This window comes from Hermetia illucens, chromosome 4, assembly GCF_905115235.1.
Source record: "Hermetia illucens chromosome 4, iHerIll2.2.curated.20191125, whole genome shotgun sequence".
Lineage (NCBI taxonomy): Eukaryota > Metazoa > Arthropoda > Insecta > Diptera > Stratiomyidae > Hermetia > Hermetia illucens.
In genome coordinates, this window is record NC_051852.1 from 133,702,599 (window position 1) to 133,724,967 (window position 22,369).

General features: G+C 38.9%; 1 protein-coding gene across 6 annotated transcripts in view; it reads right to left on the bottom strand.

Annotated features, from left to right (window-relative positions):
• Nucleotides 1-4,097: 4,097 nt before the first annotated feature.
• LOC119655091 overlaps nucleotides 4,098-22,369 on the bottom strand; it is a 39,998-nt gene continuing 21,726 nt past the window's right edge. For 3 of the 6 annotated variants that reach the window (XM_038060794.1, XM_038060795.1, XM_038060797.1), the window contains exon 2: nucleotides 4,098-5,866. In XM_038060794.1, the coding sequence (XP_037916722.1) occupies nucleotides 4,965-5,837 (873 nt within the window). In that variant the 5' untranslated portion in view covers nucleotides 5,838-5,866 and the 3' untranslated portion in view covers nucleotides 4,098-4,964. Of the gene's footprint in view, nucleotides 5,867-5,933; nucleotides 6,053-22,369 lie in introns of those variants that run through there. The other 3 variants (XR_005249875.1, XM_038060793.1, XM_038060796.1) reach the window with 3 other exon arrangements.

The window sequence follows — 22,369 nt, forward strand, 5'->3', positions numbered from 1 at the left end:
ATCCTGAATCTTAACGAAGAAGGGGACGATTGTTTCATCGAAAATTATCATGAATGATGAGGCACTTTTTAGCAAAGACCATGACACCCGCTCAAAGTTACTGCGTGGTGTGCTGTTTCCGCTGAAAGAGCGATCAGGCCATTTTTCTTTAAGAATGCAGCGGGCCAAACGATCACTGTGGATGGCGCGCTACAAGCCATGATTGCCAATTTTTTTCTTTCTCAATTAAATGAATTGGAACTGGAGAACATGGGTAGGGTAGGGTATTCGTCAAGAATGCAAGAACCTGTTGCCCGCAATTCTGGCAAGAAGATGGAAAATACCATAAAACCACTTTCTTATCATACGCTGATATTGTGATATTCAAATTCCCGAATCAGTAAAGCCTGTCGAATCTGCATCTAATATAGTAGATATAGTGGTAATGGTCCAACATGACTGTATTCAGTGAAAAAAACCTCACACCCCCCTTTTGCATGTATGGGGACCTCTCACTCACTACATGTCTGGGCGTTCACAGTTCCAACCTTCTCACCAAATTTCGTGTCAGTCGGTATAGTCGTTTCTGAGAAAAGTGCGTGTGACAGATAGACAGACAGACATTGAACCGATTTAAATAAGGTTTTGTTTTGCAGATAAAACCTTAAAACTATTCACGGAAGTCAGATAAAAAATTCGTTGTTGCCAGATATTGACATCAAAGCATCGGACAAATTGTTGCCTAATGGTATTCTATTTTACGAAAGAGAAGCGTTCCCCATTTCAATTCAGGATACTTCACTCCCAGTACACCAGCCGTTATAACTACGTCTGCAACATTTTCCATCCTACTTCAAGTATAACTTAGTGGCATTGGTAGCAAACTAGCATCCTTATTATAAGTATACTCCGCGGAAAACCTTGGAGGTTGAAACGCATCATCGCTGTGATGTAGGCTTTTTGATGTTGCCTTTAGTCTATCCTTAGGTTTGTAGGCAATCGGTCCGGTTGGGGGTCCAAGAGCGGAAGAGGAATCGTGAACTTTTTTGCTATATATGTATATTCGCTATTTTACAAAATTGTCACCATCAAAGTCTACAAGGTGCCACCGCAAAGAAATTTTTAAAGATCTCTCACATTTAGTTTTTTTTCTGCTGAAATTCCGTGTTATATCAGTAAAACTCCTTGCTCCACTTTAAAACTTTCTCCAACCAAAAAGAAAACCTGCTTGCTTCAAGTTCATAATTATCTCAATTTCTTGAAGAAAACATGCATTTCCCTCGCCTCACAAACTCCCAATGATCCAAAAAAGTAGATGATCTTGTAATTGCTTGCTCGAAATCAAAATCGGCTTGTCACATCAAGTGCAAAATAGACCTTTCATGATTCAAAAGGAGAATAGGCTTTCCCGGCTAGATTCAAAATTTATTTCTTCGTTGGGCGACACGTCGCTAACCCCGTGGCCTACAAACCGCTACTCCTCGTTTCGCATTATCAGTCACCCCCCCCCCCCTCCCCCTCAAACAGGTCACAAATCAATCATCCAAAGAAATAAGAACAGTGACTGCGACTTTCTTATACTATACACAAAAAACCCAGACCACACCTGCCGGCATATGAACAGTACAGCTAACATTTGGCGAATTCACAACTTACAGTCATAAATGTAACTCTACTTCCAACATCGATCCGTTAGGCAAAAATACACTTAATTGTAGGGTAGCGTACAAAGGTACATTGGGATAAAATGATTATTTGAAATATATAATAATAATTATTTTTTATTTTATACTTTTTATCAATATTGAGCCAGGATGGAATTCAAGAATTTGAAAATATACGGTTGTCATTTACCCCTTGGTGGGGTATAGTGTGTAGGTCACTCCTACGCGCCATCGTTTGTGATTACCTGAAATACCCTTTAAGTACCTCTCACGATTTCCCCGCACTCCTTCCATGCTGTTCTGCGCCAAGTGCCCTTGGGGCAACCCGCTCGTCGGCTACCTCCGTCGTATGACAATGTGTGACCTATCCACTACCACTTCCGCCTTCCAATCTTATTGTGTACAAGTGTCAGGCCTGTGCGCTAACCAAGTTCTTCGCTTGTAATAGTATCAGGCCAGTGCACTCCGATGGTACGACGCAGACAGATGTTGACGAAGCATTGGAGCGTTCTAGTGACATTGCAGTTCCCATATAGTAGTTCGGAAAAAACACTATCACAGAACAGTCTCGACTTGATCTTAGTGTTGATATAACTGCATACCCAGATTTTAGACAAGGCAGCGAAACCAGATCCAGCACTGTTAATGCGTCGAGGAGCATCCTAGATATATAAATTGATATTTCGCCCAGACTGAGACCCTTGTTTTTGTTACTTTTCTTCAAATTCAGAGCCATTCGAGCACGGATCATGTCGGGGTAAGAGAGCAAACAGATGTTATCAGTGTAATTGATGTGCTTGCGGAAAGATGCAATAGTCCATTGCATTGTCCTCCGGACGAAGCAGTATGAAGAACGTCACCGATAACAAATTCTGTATTGTCACGTGGCACACTATGCTGAACTTCTGGAGATTTCGCTCAATTTCGGAGTCGATCACATCTCGCCCTACAACACTCGCCGCGGCCAAATTACCGGAGGGTTATTCAGTATATCCACCGTCAAATCAGCAAGATAACTCTCCCACTGTTTAGCGAAAGCTGGTTCATGCAAGCGATCGATGTTGAACTTATTGAACAATCGAGCGTAAACGACAGCGATCGATGTTGAACTTATTGAACAATCGAGCGTAAACGACAAGCAAATGGTGGGTGGTCCCTTTCAAGGCCGATGCGAGTGTCTCTCCTGTTACGCATATCCGGAAGATGACTCCTAAATCTACTGCTGGTCCTAAAGTGGTCGATCTAGCTGCTCGTACGGTATCGATCAGTAGAAACCCAACTGATCTTATATCCTCGAACAATGTGCCACCAACGACGAATCAGAAATCCACCAACCTCCCACCATTATCGTTATGGTCGCCCAGACCGTCTAAGCAATCATCACATGTCCGAGCAAGGTGTTGTCAGAGTCAAAATTAGCATTCAGATCACCCATTACCATCACAATTTCACCTTCCCCTATACTGACTGTAATTGCTGGTACAAAGCGTCTTTCTCCACTACAAAGAAACTCTCCGATGGTGCATAGCACTGTGCAATTGTGATGTTCCGTAATTTGGAGCGGAATCTGGCAGTCAGAAGAATGTCAGAAATAGACCACTAGATCAAGAAAGTGCGTCTTGCTGTAGCCGTGAGAAACAACCAAGCAACGGACGCAAATCTGCTACCATTCGGCTTTCCAAAGTACAAAAACACATTGCTATTAGTGAGGCAAGAGGAGGAGGAGTACTCTCCAAAGTCCCACCATCTTACCACGCTCAAGCCAAGAATGTCCAACTTATATCGTTGGAATTCCCGCTTGAGTTGGAAAAAGCGAGCATTTGGAGGACCCTAGCTACCGTTGTCGAGGAGTGTGTGCACATTCCAGAAACCAGCCATACCCCGTTTTTGATAGCCAAAGGTCGTTCCCGTGGAGTCAGTCCCTATCCGAGGCGTTGTTGACGTTTCAGTAACAATAAGGTTTCAAAATTTGCAAGTTGCTGGCCACAAATTTCTATCTCTTTTACTCGCCTCTTACAACCAGCAAAGAAGACTTTATACATGGCTTCAGAGGAGTGTCCAAAAAACAACTTCCTTCCTGTCAACATTTCTGAGCCTGGCCAGCACAGAAACATACAAGTGCGTATTACTTCCATGAATCTGGGCTTAGGTACTGGCAGACCTACGCGAGCTCTTTTCTCCACTTTTTCTGTTCTCAGAACTACTCTTTCATCCTAATTGATGATAGCCAACCCGGATAGTCATTGAGACCATCCCAAACTACTACATTCATTACAACTTATCGGTTGATCGTCAATTTAACCTTTATCAATCCTTAATAATCTTAGGCTAGCTATATTTTTATAGAAAACGTCCTATAAAGTACACGCAATTGTTGACTATTGTTAATAAGTTTTTTCAACAGCAAAATCATTGCACTTCTTATACATTTTTTATCATTTAAATATTAAAAACTTTTTTCTAACGATTTTATTAAAAATTTTATATTCATTAATAATTGCACATCTTAATATTCTTAGTTTGAAATTCTATAGATTGCTTATAGATTATAAGTTTTTCAAGCGCTAAATTAATCCTTTATAGTTCCAAAAGTATTCAGCCATTTAAAACTCCAATAAGATAATATTTCAAAACAGATATACAAAAGATTGCTGCTTCTTAAAATAGAAATATTAAATTTAAATTTCTGTTTTCTCTGATAAAAACAGTGTCATGATTTGTTTTCATATCTATGCAAGCATTAAAAACTGACGCTAGTAAAGCTAATCCACCAAAAAATATAGTCCTTCCGCCATAAAAAAGCGTAAGTGCTAGTTCTCAAAACAATCGCATCTCAGATAGTTTGATCCACATTTAATATGACGTCCAAATGCTGAGTCGAAGCAATGCAAATCAAGAACCTTAAAGTATCCAGTATTTAATCCATGGTGAATGAAGAATATTGTTCCCGAGGTAGAATTTCTTCTCGCAACTAAAAAGCAATTATCGGCATAAATTTCATTTTTGTTAAGAATTGGATCCTTGTAGAAGATAGATTGATATTTCCATAAGGCTTACTTTATGTATTCATAATTCGGTGACTGAGCACTGCATCCAAGAGTGCTTTCACCTGACGGTTAGACATTCATGATACTCAATAAATAACTAAATATTTAGTTTGTATCAAGGATGGGTATTCCAGCGCTACCATAAGGATATCCACTTGGCTCGGCCAAGGGTTATTATATAACATATATCACATGCATACTTCACGATTGCAGATTTCTCGTGCAACTTTTCAACATTTCTTATAAACAATTCCTCTTCGAAATCATAATACATTCAAGCGGCATTTTTCTTCACCGGCCGAATCAACTCCCCATCAGGGGCAATTTCAAATTTCAGTGATGCAAATTCTTTTGGCAACGAACTAATTCCACCATTAGCATCTACGGTTTTCGTTGTTTTCACGGTATCTGGATATCTATTTGGGGTAACAGATAGATCCCGTGAAAAAGAAACAACAGTTCTCTGTTCAAAATTCACAGCGGAGGGGCTAGTCACGCTTTCCATGGATTGATTAAAGGGGGAATTTTGCTTTGATAAAGGCGGTGGACTTCTGGATACTGGACTCGGAGTGGATTGTTTCAAAAAATCTGGTTTCTCTGGTGTGGATGGCTTTTCTGGAGTAGGAGACTTCAGTGCGGTTCCATTCATTTGATTGTCGATATCAGATTTATTCGTAAAACCATTGGTTTCGCTTGGATGCTTGAGAGTTAAGATACAATTCCTCTGTAAAGTAGCAAAATGTTGGTCTGCATGTGGGCTCTCCTTCGCGACAGCAACACTTGGATTACCATTCATGCTAGGACAATTGATGACATTATTGTTGTCAATTTCATCGAAGTTCTTTCCTCCAATTTTCTTATGCAATCTGAGGAATTCATCGCTTGAGGCCGAACCATTTGTCGATCCATTCACTGACCCGTTGCTATGGATAACTTTTGGTGGTGACCTTCTTTTCAATGCACTCGGTTTCAGATCTGTTCCAGAAAAAATACTTTCCTCGGTTGGTGGTGGAGAAATGATTTTTGATGATTTCACTATGGTAAAATTTGGTTTTCCATGATTCAGTAAAAGTTTTGATGGTGGTGGACTCTTCTCGCTCAATAAATTGTTGCGATTGATTAATAGCTTAGGTCGGTTTTCCATCATTGTTGATGCCAATGTTTTAACGTAGATATCTAAAATAGAAAGAAAACACAAATAATTAGTTTTATTATGGAAGAAAAACTAAAATGTTATACACACAATTTGAAATTCAAGTCTCACGTACAAATATTTATTGAAATTAATACTATGACTTTGCAATGAAACTGAGTAGAAAATCGCAAACACTCCGTATATATGTACATAGTAATACCTCCTATGTTTTCAATGAATTTATTACTTTACTATCGCCTTTTTGCTTTTCAATTTTTCGATTACTCCAAATCATTTGATCGGAAATTAGATTGTAATTTTTTACTGCAAGTGTATTTTCAGTTATCATACTGCTTTCGGCTCTATTTGTATGGTCTAATTGGCGAAGAGAGATAATCCCACATCTGAGTCATCGGTAGTGACAACAAGTGGAAAATATTTTCTTGATATTTGGTCATAGATACATATATATGTACATACTTTTTCAAGTACGCAACACATCTTCTGAATGATTCATCCATAAAGCAAAATCTAAATAAATGAAAATGGCATTTAACAACTAACATACAAGTGTAATTTTACAAATTTAGAATAATTGTAAGCGAGCACTGTATGACTAAACTTGAGTCAAATAATTCAAGAATTATTGATGATTGATGATTGGTAATCTTTTATAGAGAATGTTTTATCTAATCTGTTTTCGTAGGGGACTTACATTTTCTTCTAAATTCTAAGGAAATGTGGCGACAAATAAACTTTGATAAGGCGCTTTTTGACCACCTAGGGGCGTTAGATTGACGTATGGAATGGAATGCATAACAATCACACCTTGTAATAAAAGGCATCTGAGGTGGATAGAAATACTATTACCGAAATGTCAGCAACATTCTGAATGGAATCATTGCTACTACCGTCAGCTATCGAAAACGATTTATGATTGTTGTTCGCTTGCTCTAATTTGAGCGACAATTCGAAAGAAATAAAATGGAATACTCCTCCTTTGGAAAGCCGCGAATCCTATGTCGTACTCTTGTTGATAGCTGTCGATTTCTAACAGGGTCTTGCTTGCAAAGATTGCGGTCCAGGCGAAGTGGCATTACAATTGTGCAATACTTCACACGGTATTGGTGACCGTAACATCAACAGTAAAAGGTCTGTAGGCTACTGCTCTGAAAGTGCCCGTTTCGAGGGCACACTGACCAAAGGCAGATTACAAGGTTGATTAGGCTTCGCACAGCTGACAACGAATATCTAATCTGAGCGACCATATCACTATCAGCAGTAAACTTAGGCGTTGTCTTCTGAATATATATGGTTGCCATTTACCACTTAGGGGATCATAGCGTGTAAACCACACCTACTCGCCATTATTCACGATTACTTTAAATACGCTTCAGCTCCCCCAAGATTTTTCGAGACGCTCGCACTCCTTGTCCACTGTTCTGCGCCAAGTGCCCTTGCCTTTGGGATGACCCACTCATCGATCATCTTGAAGGAGTGGATTCCACTGTATGGCATAGCCAGCAAAGCAATTCTCGTCAGTCTTTATTCTGTGGCCTATCAATTGTCACTTCCGCCTTCCGATCACATACGTACGGGTGCCAGGCTTGTGCGCCCACCAAGTTCTTCGTTGCTAATAATATCAGGATAGCGTACACCGACGATACATTGCAGACAGATGTTCACGAAGCCATTTTCCCTGTGCTACTCCCAAATGGAAACACAGAAAGAAAACTAGCGTAGTATAACCACAATTTCACCTTGGTGTTAAGATAACTGTATTTCAAGATTTTAGATAAGGAAATCGGATCTAGCGATGTTAATGCACCGACCGACTTATAGTTCGGTGCCATCTTCGCAGAAACCACGCTTCCTAGATATATAAGTTGATTAAAACTTTCGATACTGTGTCCATTAATGCAGATAGGCAGAGTGCGATTATCCGTCAGACTGAGAATCTTGATTTTATTGATGTTTATCTTCAGTTCAACCCTAACTGCCTCTCTTTAAAAATCCTGATGCAAGAGGATCGGGAGCAGAAACCAACTTGTTCCTTATTGATGAAGCTTTCGAAATGTTCTTTGACGCGTTCCGCGATTATTTCAGCTATTATCTTTGCGACGGCAGGAAGAATGTAATTGTCACATTCAAAACGGGTGCCCTTCTTTAGAATCTTAACGATTGTTCCTTCTTCCACTCTCTGGAAGTAGCAGATCCGCAGTAACTGCAAGTGCTGCAATGAATAACTCAGCGGGGAGAAGGTCAAGCCCAGGGCAGACTAAAGCCCCTAACTACCCATTTCATCCATAAGAAGAGGAATTTCACCGGATGTGATTCGGTTAAGATTAGTGAAGTGTCGTTTCTACCTATTAAGTTGTTCATTGTCATGGATCAGGAGTCGATCGTTAACATCATTCACAGGAGAGTCGAAAGGCTTGCAGCCACATGCAGGTTTTTTTGTGATGCAGTATAGACTTCTGAAATAATTATGTTCGGCGGCATCTTCCGCTTGCCTGGCCAGCGCAATAGCAATTTCCATTTGGTCACCCCATACAGTACGCTGAACTTCCCGATCGAGATCGAGCGCGTTACGCCCACCATCACTCACAGTGGTTAATGGAGCCTTAAATCCCATCCATTCATCGATCCACTTCTATGATTCAGCCAGATCTTGTGACGCCCGTTTGGGACGAGGACCTGTGTAGCACCCGAGGAAAGCATTTTCAATGGCAGCTGAATGCTTATCGATATTTTCAAGCCGGTTATTCAGTGTATCTACCCAGCGATCAGAAAGATAGCTCTCCCACTGTCTCGTGACAGCTGAATCATACAAGCAGTCGATGTTAATATTGCGATGTCGCAGCTCTCCAACCTTGCCAGAATTGACTAGAGAACCTGATGGTGATGATGTGTTATGCACATCCTAAAGAAAACTCCTAAATCTACTGCTGATTGCAATCATGAGTCTGATTGCTCGTATCATGTCGGTGAGTTGAAATTCAATTGACCTTATGGCAAGCTCTGTACTCGAACAATGTGCCACCAATGAAGAGGCTGAGAACGCACACACTCCCACCTTACAACTTTCCCAAGATTGACTATTATCAGAAACCACCTTCGAATTCAGATCACGACCATCCTGCCACCTCTATGCTCCCTCTCCTGAACTGTGTGTAAATGCCCATAAAAAACATCCTTCTTGACTACATCGGATGTCTCCGTTGGGCATGGCATTGTACATTGTGATACTTACTAACCTGAACCGGAATCTTGCAGCCAGAAGTCTATCAGAAACCGACTGCCAGGTCAAGAGAGCACATTGCGGTAGTCGTCAGAAACAGCCCGGCACCGGATTCGCATCTACTACCACTTGGCTTTCACGAGTACAAAATGGCATTGCTATAAGTAAGGAGAGGGAGTGGCATATTCTCCAGAGTCCCATCATCTAAATTCGCTTATGCCCAATATCTCCACCTTATATCGTCGCAATTCTCGCTCGAGTTGGAGAAAGCTAATATTCTGAGCACTCTCACTACCATTATCGAGGAGCGTATGAATATTCGAGAAACCAATCATAGTTTCCTTTCAATACCCAGAGGTCGCAGCCGTGATACGAATCCTTATTCGAGGTGTGGTTGACGTTTCGGTAACACTAAAGTTTCGAAATTTACAGGCTGCTAACCGACAAGGTTCTACTACTTTAGTTGCCCCTGCGACAAGCAAGAACGACTTTTAGTGTATTCTTAAGCCCCAACTGACATTGCCCAAATAAACAAAATGTAATAAAAAAGTCCTACTATCGAACCCAAAAGGGACCATTATCAGATGGTGACTTACCTTCGCCTCCGTATCACTACTATATCTCGCTGCACCGGAGAACATTAGCACAGAACAGTCTCTACTGGATCTTGATGGATAACTGCGTTTCTAGATTTTAGATAAGGGAGAAAGGCAGCTTCAAACGACATCAAGTTCGGTACCATCGTCCGATTGAACCACATTTCCTCAATATGCGAATTGATCAACTACTTCAATGCTCTGCCTAATAATGCAGATACGAACAGTCCGATGACCCGTCATACTGAGAACATTGGTGTTATTGCTGTTTATCTTCAGTCTGAATCTTCTTGCCACTCTGCCAAATCCAGAGCTATTGGGAAAATGTCCATGATGTTTGAGGAAAGATGACATGGTTCATTGAAACCGTCTAACGCGTCCAGACAAGGCTGCTTAAAGAAGATCGCCAATAACAAGATGAAATGATATCGGTGACAAGACAGGGGCAGCTTGACAGACTCGCTTTGGATTTCAAATTCTTCTGAAATGCTACCTCAATGCAGTACGTAACATTTGCAATACCATATAGTTATTAATTCTCTGATAGTCCCGTCTGCGTAACAATCATTATACCCGCACTACCTTACATTCAATTCGACCGAGTCAACGGATATCAAATCACATGATCGATCAAGAGCAACAATTTCTGTGAGGACCTTTCAAGCTTGTCCTACTTCCCACTAGACTTCTTCTTGAGTCTTTGTCAGGGCAGGGTCGGCTCGCTCTTTAAAACAGGCTCTCTGATTTTACATCCCTTAATTCACCTTCTAGCAGTCAAAATCTGTAACATAGTGCAACATGCAAAGCCTGAACCAAAAGTTCACAATACTTCAAAGAAAACGCTTTAAGAAAGTTAAAACGGGAAGCCTCGTGTCTTTGAGGAGGTGATCATAAATTTTTCGCATAATATGAAAATGCTAAGCATTCTTGACGTTCAAAAAAACTTAAAAGCCGCAAAAATTAATTTATTACAAGAGTAAATTTTAGGATTTTTTCAAACTATATAAAAGATGTAGATAATCAAGAACTCTGAAATTATACCACATGATTTACAAGGATCTTCAGTTAACTCCTCAACTTATAGCGGTGCACAATCGTCTGTTACATTTAGGCCCTTGAATAGGAAGGAAAGGGTGATCCGACTTCACCCCAAAAGATTTTCTTTGGAGGGCCCGAGCTGAACCACATGAATTAATTTGGTATGCTCTACGATAACACTTAGTGCCAGAGGAAATGGTGCGTTGGCTTCAATTACTCTACCACGATCCAAAAAGTAAAATTCGAAGTGTGATGGGTGTATCAAAACAGCTTCGTGTCTCTTTTTTCCATCAAAGAAGCGCCCTCTCACCTCGTTTCTTTGTTTCTGTTATAGACACTTAATACAGATGATGTATTCCTACTATTCAAAAGCAAAAATTATCTCGAGCAACTTGTCCAAAAATGGAATGATTGCCTCATGCAACAAGGTCTCAGATGGAATCTGAATAAAACTGAATTTTTGACGACCAATCCCCATGAAACAGGTACAATCACTGTCAGCGCCAGTGACCTGCCCAGAACTGAGCGATTTAAATATCTCGTGTAAATGCTATCAGCCAATGCGTTGTGAAATTGCTTTATGTATTAAAGCAACCTGGATGAAGTGGCGGTCCACAACTGGCTTTCTTTGTGATCGACGTATCAATGAACGTCTCACATCTAAAATTTATCGAAATGTCATCCGTCCTGTCGCCCTTTGTGCTTCTGAGTTTTGGGTGACTATAAACAACAATGAACGGCGATTTGCGGTAATAGAGACGAAGATGTTGCGTTGAACTAGTGGCGTGACACATCCGGAAGGAAGATAACCGCGATCGATATGGGGTTGCGCCGATCGTGGAAAAATTCGGGAAAGGGGTCATCGATAGTATGGTCATATTATTCATGCTAAAGAGAATTCCCTCGCGAAGATTAGTCTGAACATCGAAATCGATGGTTAGCGACCAAAAAGCTCGGCCAAAACAGCAGTGGCCTGGTACGCGGGATAATGATTTGAAAGCCCCAACACTACATCCAGATTAGGTCTTTGATAAAATAAAATGGCGCAATGGATCACGACGAGCCGACCTCACTTCTCAACGGGACAAAAGAAGAGCAAAAGAAGTAGATTGTGCGATTTCGAAAAATCGTACATCATTGTCACTTAGTACCCGAATTTTCCTCCTACAACCATAATGGCATTGGATAATGGTGGTCTGCTTGTGGAGAAAAGTTGACTTAATTAGTTTCAACGGACGGGTCACCTAGTCCGTAATAGTGAAGATGATGCAACCCTAGAAATCTTCAGGGGTAACATCCTTCGGACTGTGCCATAGTCCAGGACGACAGAGAGTTACTAGGGTTGCGCTCGTGTTTATGCCAAACCGTCATCGAAAATATTATTAATTTAAATAAATTATGTTGAGCCTTAGGTTAAGTTTAATATAAAGATTTCTAATGGGCCAAGTAGATACCTTTTGAATATGGTGTGCAGAAAGTTTTCAATGTATTCTATGCTTCGGTGACTAGTTACAAAAACACTGCACTTTGTATCGAAAGGTGACATTTGTATCTTCCTGTTCACAATGCGTCAGTCAGTACCAATCGCACAATATAAATTGTAGAGAAATGTAAACTATGACCGTTTCAATGCCGAAGTGATCACTTTAAACAAAAGAATGGCGCAGTTATCTCGTGTAGAATCAAACCAAAGTCGCAAATTAAACGGTTTCAAAAGAAAATTCAAAATAATACAATAGCTCCCCTTTCACTTTTATTCAACCTGCGTCTATAAAATCTAGATAGGAACTTGTCTAATTCATTATTTTCAGGAACATAAAACAAAAACCTAAATTCTGTTATTGCGGAAGCTTTTCTTATCATATATGTATGTTTATAGCATCCACAGCTGATTTAAAGATTCAGCACAAACTTAATTATGCAAAATACTATATTTCATCAGCTACAGGTTTTTTCAACTGCATCTTTTTTTAGAAGCACAGTTTCCATACGGTTTTGGAAGCATTGTACAAATTAGGCACATGGCAGAGGAGACTGTTATAATTTCGAATTAATTATGTCCATATACAGAAAATAAATAGTGGACCTTACAAAAAAGTAAAAATGATTTCAATGCCACTGTGAAGTTATGCAATGTTTTGGCCTGTGTGGATTAACCTTTAGTTAAAAATTGCTACATGGTTCAGAAATAGCTGGCGAGAAAAATATCCACATTAGATTTATTTCAAATTGATTGAATGTTATAAAAATGTCCATAACAAACATACTCGTATAACTAAAATTAATAACACTTTTATATTATTATTAATTTAATATATTTTATTGATCTTAATCATCGTACAGATTCAACTAGACTCCCCCTCGTACAGTTCCAACTAGACTCGTAGTTATTTATTTAATATCTTTATTTGCTCTTCATCCTTCTACAGTTGCAACTCGACTCCCCTTTTCTAATCCTTAGTGCTACCTTAAATACCTATGATGCTCGCTCGTTTGTGCATCCGTTATGCAGGTGCACTTAATAATGTTTATGATTCTATTAGTTTGTGCATCCGTTATGCAGGTGCACTTAATAATGTTTATGATTCTATTGGTTTGTGCATCCGTTATGCAGGTGCACTTAATAATGTTTATGATTCTATTAGTTTGTGCATCCGTTATGCAGGTGCACTTAATAATGTTTATGATTCTATTAGTTTGTGCATCCGTTATGCAGGTGCACTTAATAATGTTTACAATGTTTGGGTTTTAACTGTAAATGGGATATCTCCCTTGGCGACCCAAGCGGATATTTAACCTCTCCCCTATTTAACTTGAAATTCTCCGGAATTTTACTGGATTGCGAGCTTTTTACAACAATTTTCAATTTTTTTTTTTTTTTTTGTGTCCATGATATAGAATAAGTATTATGATAAATAGTATTAACAGAAATGCGCTTACAATTGAACCAGATAGGTAATTTATTTTTTTATGAAATTTTAAAATATTGATATGTTCCAAGTTTCTCTTATTTTCTAAAACTATCTCTTTGAAATCAATGTTTTTGGTGAAATTATAATCCGTATTTTCATTATAAAAGAACCTGTCAATAAATTTTACATTTGTTTTACCAAAGGTTTGATTTAGTATCTGGATTGTACAGTTATTGATGTTGATTAAATAGTTACCATTTAGGTGTATGTTTCTGTCGTCACAATAATTAACAATATTAGTTTGTTTAAGATTCTTACAGATTATAGTGTTATCATCAACCTTCACAATTTCTGTTCCATTATTTTCTACAAGTACGCAATTATTTCTCGTAATACTCTTACTCAAGGGTTTCAATTCCCTTTCATAATTCAATTTTTCATCATAAACATATTTTGTTCCATTTATTTCTATAAAATACTGATCTTCTAACATTGCTTGTAAATTATTCGTAGTGGGTAACGATGTAATTAATTTGTACTCTTCAATTTTGTAAGAATTTGGAATTTTAAGGGACAAAATTAATGTGTTTTCCTTATACTTCAGTAGTCTGGTTCGTACGTTTTTGAGTTTATAAAAGTCCAGTTTAGTCGTCAAAATTTCGGTTGCTGTTAGCATACTAGAGTGAATCAATCCATGTTTCATCATTACTATGTTGTCAATAATCTGATTTAACTTCTCTTCCAAAATTCGGAGTTTTAAAATTTGGTCTGTTTTTAGTTGTTTTTTTTTTTTTTTTTTACTAATAATTTTTCGTTTTCTGTGAGTTGTTGAAAGGTTTTACTAATTGCGTTTCGGTCTGACTCTATCAGATTTTTAAGGTATTTAATCGAGTTATTAAAATGAGAATTGAGTTCAATTTATTTATTAAGGCTTTGAATTTCTGTTACTGTCAGAGTTGCGTCTATCTGTGGTGTTGCTAATAGTAGAAGTTGTAGTGCAACTACCCAAACTGAGGTCATCACCTGCAAATTTACGAGGACGTTTTATATTAATGGGATGTTCTCTACCTAATTCTTTAATCCTATATCTCGGTTCGTTCTTATAGTAATTACGTTTATAGTTCTTAACTGGAATAATTCTCCTAGTCTCCCTATAATCTTCTCTTTTCTTATTAAGCTTATTTATATATTTATTCTTGTACTCCTTCAAAGTCTTTTCAAGCATTGCAGGATCAGCCCGTACTGCTTGATTCGGAGTCATTTTGATAGAAGAGTGATATCTATCATTATAATTACTTACTGCCCTATGTATTTTCTGTAATAAAGTTAGATCTAATTTCCTCATAGATACTAGTTTTTCCTGTAATGTTGAGTGAAACCTTTCGATATCACTATTCCCTGTATGGGTATTAGGTTTCGTGAAATGTAATGCTATACCTTGCGTTCTAAAGAAGTCCTTGATATTAATACTGGCGAACTCATTATCGGTAATAATCTTCTGCGGTTTACCAAATTTAGAGAAGTGTTCTTCCAACACTTCGATCTTCCTATTCCAATTTCTATTTTGCAAATGATAAATATAAGCTTTTTTCGTCAGCTTATCAATTAGCGTTAGAAATGCCTGCTTCATGAAATAGTATATATCCATATGCAAAATTTCGTTTATACTAGTGGGAGTTTCACTAATTTTGTATTTAACTCTGAAAGGCTTACGTTCGTATTTGGTTTCCAAACACGTTTTACAATTATTAATAACTTTGGTTATCTCTTCGACTAACTTCGGGTAATACAATTTATTTTTTAGACTATTAAAGGTTTCTATAATCCCACTGTGCATACTCTCAACTGTGTGATATAAGGATATCTGTCTATGGATTTCCTCTGCTGTTTTTATTTCTCTAGCCCTCATTGTAGCTTTGATAAACTTTATGTTCCTATCGTCTCCAAATAGTTCAATTAATACTTGCTGAATTTTATTAAACTGATGGTATGAAAGTTCGGTGTAGATTCCTGTTATACCTGGTCGAATATACCTTCTTAAAAGGTCAACCCAATGGTCCCTATCCCTAGTCATATCCATATATATTATTCTACGGTTATGCAATATTTCTATTTCCTGATCTACGTCATATGCTAGTATTAACTGCGTTTTATATTTATTTACTATGGTCTCTTTAATAGGAATGTGATCCAACTGTTGTTCATCTTGTGAATGAACTGTAGCGTTATCTGACAAATCATTGATCGATTGGTTATCAGTGGAATTTTCTTTTTTATTAGTGGCTTCTGGAATGCGACTCAAGAAGTCTGCAACCTTGTTTTCCTTACCTTTGATATACTCTATATCAAACTGATACTCTTGTAGATTCAGTAACCACCGTTGATTTCGTTGACTAAATTCTTTCAATAATTTTTCCATTTCACTTTTTTCTTCTCTATTTAAATGACTTAAGTCAACTTTCCCTTGTTCGGCATTAAGTTCAAAGCACTTGAGGTTTTCTTCATTTTCTGAAGAATCTAAAGATATTTTACTACCATTATTTAGGATGAGACATTTATTCTCAAAATTGAAGATTTTCACAATTTTGGATAATATGTCCATTCCGATTAAAAAGTCATACGACTTCCCTAATAAATCCCTCTTATACCATTTGATTCCACCTTTTGGATCAAAGTTAAATTCTGTTGGAATATTTGTAATTACTCGTTCAACGCTTTCCGTGGTTGTATGGTTTATAGTCTGCAAACGGATGTTAGTCTTATCGAAGATTTTAAACTTGCTACAATCTACTCTAGCAGAGTTCACAATGCTCATTGTTGAACCTGTATCTATCAAGCACTTGTACAGTTTATTATCAATGGTAAGATTAGCAAAGATTTTGTTTCCGAGGCCTAATTCATAAAAAAACTCTGGTTCAATATTATGAACCTCCTCGTTTACTGAATTAGACCCGGGTGATGGGTCATTTCTATTTTGATTTGATCTTCTATGGGTCACGGTACCTATCTCCATAGGTTCAGGTGGTGATCGCCTAACCTGGTCAGAACGATTCCAGGAATGTTGTCTATGTTGAGTAGGATTATTATTACTTCTAAACCCAGAATCTCGGAAGTTATTTAGTCGAGAATTTTGTCGATCTTGCCAAAAATGTCCCGAGCTACGTCTGTATTGATTTGATTCTACCCTATTTGGTCTACCAAAATTTGAATTGTATTGTCCATGATTACCGGATTGTTTCTGTCTATTGTCCTGTTTGTTATGGTGTTTCCTATAGTCCTGACTGTTATAATTCTTTCTTTCCTGATATAGTGTTTCTCGGTCTAAATTATCTTGATCGTATCCCACGTACGAGTATAAAATTTCTTTTACTTCATGTAAATCAAACAAATTTCTTATATCACGTGACAAATTACCACTAACTATTTGCTTAATTCTATTCACTAATAATGCGTAGAAAGTTTGGCGAGTTTCCGCTGTATTCGATTCATAAGTGACGAATGTATTGATTTCTTCTATAATATATTCAATTTTAGAGTTAAGATCGGAGATAGAACATACTTTGAGTTGCGTTATTCTTCTCGAAAGGTCCTTGTAGTTCGTAGATGGTCGAAAATGTTGTTTGAGTAAATTTCTAGCCGACTCCCAGTTTTCCGGACGATTATTTAACAAAAGCTCCTTTGCCGCTCCTGTAATCTTTATGTTATAAATTACCTGCCAGGCTTCTTCCCGTGATTCCTCATCAATAGCACTAAGATGACCACCAACGGTTGTTAGAAACTGCGTTAGCTGCTTCCTGTCTCCCGAAAACTCTTTTATGTAGGCAATTTGTTTTATTATTGTTTCTGCTCGATTTGGCCGCTGCAAATTAGCTAAATTCTCCAAAGCTGCTATCAATCGTTGCGCTAATACGTTATCCATTTCGGCTTGAAGGATGCGTCGATGGTAAATAGCTAGTCTGTCTCTACGTTGAGTCTTGAGGTGAGTCTATTTCACTGCACTTTTAAATTAGATTTTTTTTTTTTTTTTTATTGCTAGGATTCCAAACCAGCCTCAGAATGTGTTTTAAGACGGATTTATGCTTGTTACTCCGCCTCCTAGCTTTGTATTTATTTTAGTTAATATTTTTTTTTTATATTATTAAACGAATCGCGACACTTGATTTTTTTAGTTAAAACAACTTTGTTTCTAAAAAATTGCGCCGGTTCTTGAACGAATTTTAAAACACGTAACTTCGCGTATCACTGGATCCTGCTCGATGCATGAATCCTACCGACTGCGCCACTAAAATTAATAACACTTTTATATTATTATTAATTTAATATATTTTATTGATCTTAATCATCGTACAGATTCAACTAGACTCCCCCTCGTACAGTTCCAACTAGACTCGTAGTTATTTATTTAATATCTTTATTTGCTCTTCATCCTTCTACAGTTGCAACTCGACTCCCCTTTTCTAATCCTTAGTGCTACCTTAAATACCTATGATGCTCGCTCGTTTGTGCATCCGTTATGCAGGTGCACTTAATAATGTTTATGATTCTATTAGTTTGTGCATCCGTTATGCAGGTGCACTTAATAATGTTTATGATTCTATTGGTTTGTGCATCCGTTATGCAGGTGCACTTAATAATGTTTATGATTCTATTAGTTTGTGCATCCGTTATGCAGGTGCACTTAATAATGTTTATGATTCTATTAGTTTGTGCATCCGTTATGCAGGTGCACTTAATAATGTTTACAATGTTTGGGTTTTAACTGTAAATGGGATATCTCCCTTGGCGACCCAAGCGGATATTTAACCTATATGAAGAAATTCGAAAAGTTGATTGGCATCGGGGTTGTTGCCTAAGTGATTATTCATATGTATTACAAAGTATAAGAAACTGAAGGATAATGAGGGTTCATGCGGGCAAAGCCAAACTTTTTTTAAAAAAACTGTTTATTGAAAGGAAGGTTTTTCCTTGATTGAGAAATTAAATGAAACTTTTAAAAGATTATTGAACAATCTATGCCAAATAATTAAACGAATCTAGTAGATTATCTTTTCAATTCATAGTGAGCGGTTCCCTAATCAGCGACAATTCTCCATGTTAGGAGGAGTGCCAGGTCGACCTCAAGAGTAAACCCGAAAAAAATTTCAATTCAAATGGATCAAAGCATAGAATCGGATATGAATATAAACCAAACTGCTTTATGTTTCCAAACACGAATCCTACCACAGCTACATCGACTGAGACCATAGTAAGCGCAACCACACCTGAGGTTAATATTTACTGCGGATAATGCTTTTGCAAAAAGCGACCAGTCATTCAACCTGATCTCCACAGAGCAAGCATTGGCCAAAATGATTTCTTAACATAGGAATTCTATGGAAGAATGAAGATTGGAAAAAATTAGCAAGACCTGTGACCGCTCCCGCTCCATTCTCTGCCATAAACGCGCGGGTGGGTATTGGGCGGAAGGGTAAAGCTCCTTCTCAAAATCCCCTTGCAAATCGCTGGGATAATTTTCCTTCCAATAAGTTAAATAATAATATAATTAACTCCGCCGTAGCAGGTCCCAAGCCCGATTGTGAAAGGAGGAGGGATGGATAGCTCCAATCTGAATGGCTGCACGCCACCACAGCGTCTCAGGGGGTAGGTGAAGAAAGTGCGGAACTTTGCAGTCTTGCGGATTACTCACTAAGGAAGCTATCCCAACACCTGGCAGCTACAGATAAAATGAACCGCCAAAAATGAGAAGAAGAAGAAAATCGAGGTCCGCTACGGACAACCGGCAAGAGTCGTCTGACGTGGTGACTGGGTCGGGCTCTCGTAATGGACAGTACGGCGTCGAAACCGCTAGTCGTGGGTCGGTTCGACGTCTAGGCGCCACAACTACCAAGAGCATGGCTCCGCCTGCTGCAGCTGTTTTGCCACAATCTGTGGCGACCACTTCAGCAGGTTCGCGTAGGCAGTGGACTGAGGAAATGAACCTCTTCATCATCCGCTCCTAGTACGAAATAACAACGGGGACGGGTACAACATCTTACCGCTCCTTGTTGCACCAGAGATTCATCGAGCGTTTCCCGCAATTCGCAAACGTGACTGTGCAGCGAGTCGCAGACCAGTACCACTTTATTAATCACAGCGACACAATTCCGGCCACCATCAGGGAGCGTGTTTGACTTGAGGTCATCAGGGAAACTGGTGACCGAGAGTCAATGGGGACAGAGGCGGCGGCATCAACAATACCAAAGAGATCTACCATGGAAAATTCGTCTGGAACGTCGGCGGAGCGGATGAGAAATAAATTGCAGAGGGTTTACCGGAACTATGCCATTGCCAGTGAAACACCCGTGGCTGAAATTCTGGACACACTAAAGCAGAAACTTTCTGTCATATGCAGTTGGCTACGATGCGACGGTATGACGAAAGTCATTACAGACGTGTCCAGAATGCAATATATGCGAGGAACCAGCGGAGCTTTTTCAGATCTCTCAACAAATCCCAACAGAGCTTCCATACAATACAGTTTTCGGTGACGGAAGCGAAAGAGTGTTGGGGTCGACTTTGGGGGTTACCCACCCAGCATGCTGAGTGGATCATCGCCGAAGGCACCCGCGATGCCAATACTGAAAATTTCCATGACCCCCAGACCTTAATCCTCTGGATTATTATGTATGGGGCGTAGTTGAGCGTGAAACCAACAAACATCCCTATAACGATATTTCTTCTCTGAAGGCTGCAATTAATACCGGTATTGCCAATATGAACAAGGAGCATTTTATTCGGGCATGCAATCGTTTATTATTATTATTAATGGAAATTTTATTGAATGGGTTTATCGATGTATAATAAGTTAATGTTATGCAAAAAATTCGTCAAGTTTCATTCATTCATGTTCAAACTAAAAGCTAATAAGTTTTACTCTCAAGTTTTCCTCAAATACCGTACGCAGCCTGTATATCAGGTTGCCCCTGTTGCGATTATCAGTAGATTTAGCAGTTGGTTTCTGAATTCGCGTAACAAAAGAAGTGCTGACATCAGCCTTCAAAGGGACCACCTTCGGATAATCGCTTGCCTTCACTCGGGTGTCGCTACTAGGTCTACTCACCAGTGAACAGAACGTAGCCATCCCCCTCCCCCCTTCAAAAAAAATAATTCAATATGAATGGCCTCACATATCCGGCTATAATCCAACAGTAAGAAAAATTTCTTCCAGAAGAAACCACGCAAACTCTGAATAACCTGATCCAGAATATTGATGGGTGCGGGATTCAACGAGTGATGCATGTTTCCTCAACACTTCAGCTAGGCTGATGACATCTGCTTGCTCTCTCCTCAAGTATTAGAACTTGGACAAATGGCTCTAGGCTAGATAAGGAGGCAGGTAGAATCAAACTGCAGGTAAACACAAACGGAACCAAGAATATCGGTCTGACTGGTCATCATTCTCCTCCTATTTCTATTAATGGAGGGAACATCGAAGCGGTCGAACAAATTGTACATCAATATAGCGACAGCGTACCAAATTTTATGTCGCCCGTCATATTAGCCAACGCTAATCCACAATTCAACAACATCAAGTTGTGCTACTACTATATGGGAGTAGTAGACAGAAACTGACCAGCTCGCCCCATATCTGAGTCGTGCTATCCAGGTATTCTAAACCAAATATTAAAAAAAATGCAAACTGATGTGTGATACAAATATATTGCTCCAAAATAAGTGGCAATAAGAGAAGAGATCGCCAACGAATTCCAATGATGTTTGCATCTGATACTAAAATCGAGCCTCAATGGGAGTACCCAAATACAGGCAATTAATTCTACTCTATATCAACTATAACTTGTAGTGGCGGCATTATTCAAGGGAGAAAAGCTGGATTGCCTCGTCTGGCGAAACATTAGGTTATATCATGTCTCTGTATCCGGCACTCTCTCTAAATCAGTCTCAGCGGTCAATGGTACCTTATAAATAATGGATCTTCAACTTGCCAACAATTTTAGCTGGCTCCTATAGTCCGGGAATTAGTTTATACTATTAGATACGAACTCTAGAAATCAATCATCATCATTAAATACATAACAACTAGTATCCGGCATAGACCTGCCTTCATAAGGAACTGCATCTCGTCCTGACGTCCTGGCCAATACCACCGCTTCATGTGAGGCAAACTCCGTCACGCCTTCTTTTTCTACCATAGATATTGCCCTTATAGACTTCCGCGCCTGCATCATCCTCATCAACACAGATTATGTTCCCCGCCTTTAGCCTATTTTATTCGATGTTCTTTTCAGAGAAATATAAAAAATGTGTATTTATAGAAAAAGGATAAGTTCCTCGGGGACAAGCAAAAATGGAATATTTGAAAAAACCTGTGTACATATATACTTGCAAATATATTTCTAGCAGGGGACTCGTAAATAGAATAATAAAAGGAAACCCCCTAGCCCTTAATGTTGGAATCTTTATCATTTACTATCTTTGAGAATGTCTGCTACTTCCAAGTACATGAGCTCTACTGCATTTCCCCCCCCCCCCCCCCCCCCCTCCAAAATATGTTTTACAGCTTTGTATAAGTGCTACGCATTATACAACCACATGTATGGAAGCCTCACTGTTCCAAGCTACCCTAAGTCATACTTCAGCCTGCAGTCATCTGAGAGCATTCTACTATGAGTGTCATGATCGTGGAACCCTTCTCGATTCCATAGAATTGTTCTGGTCCATAGAGCGACGATACTGCTCCTTTCCTACTTATCCGTTATT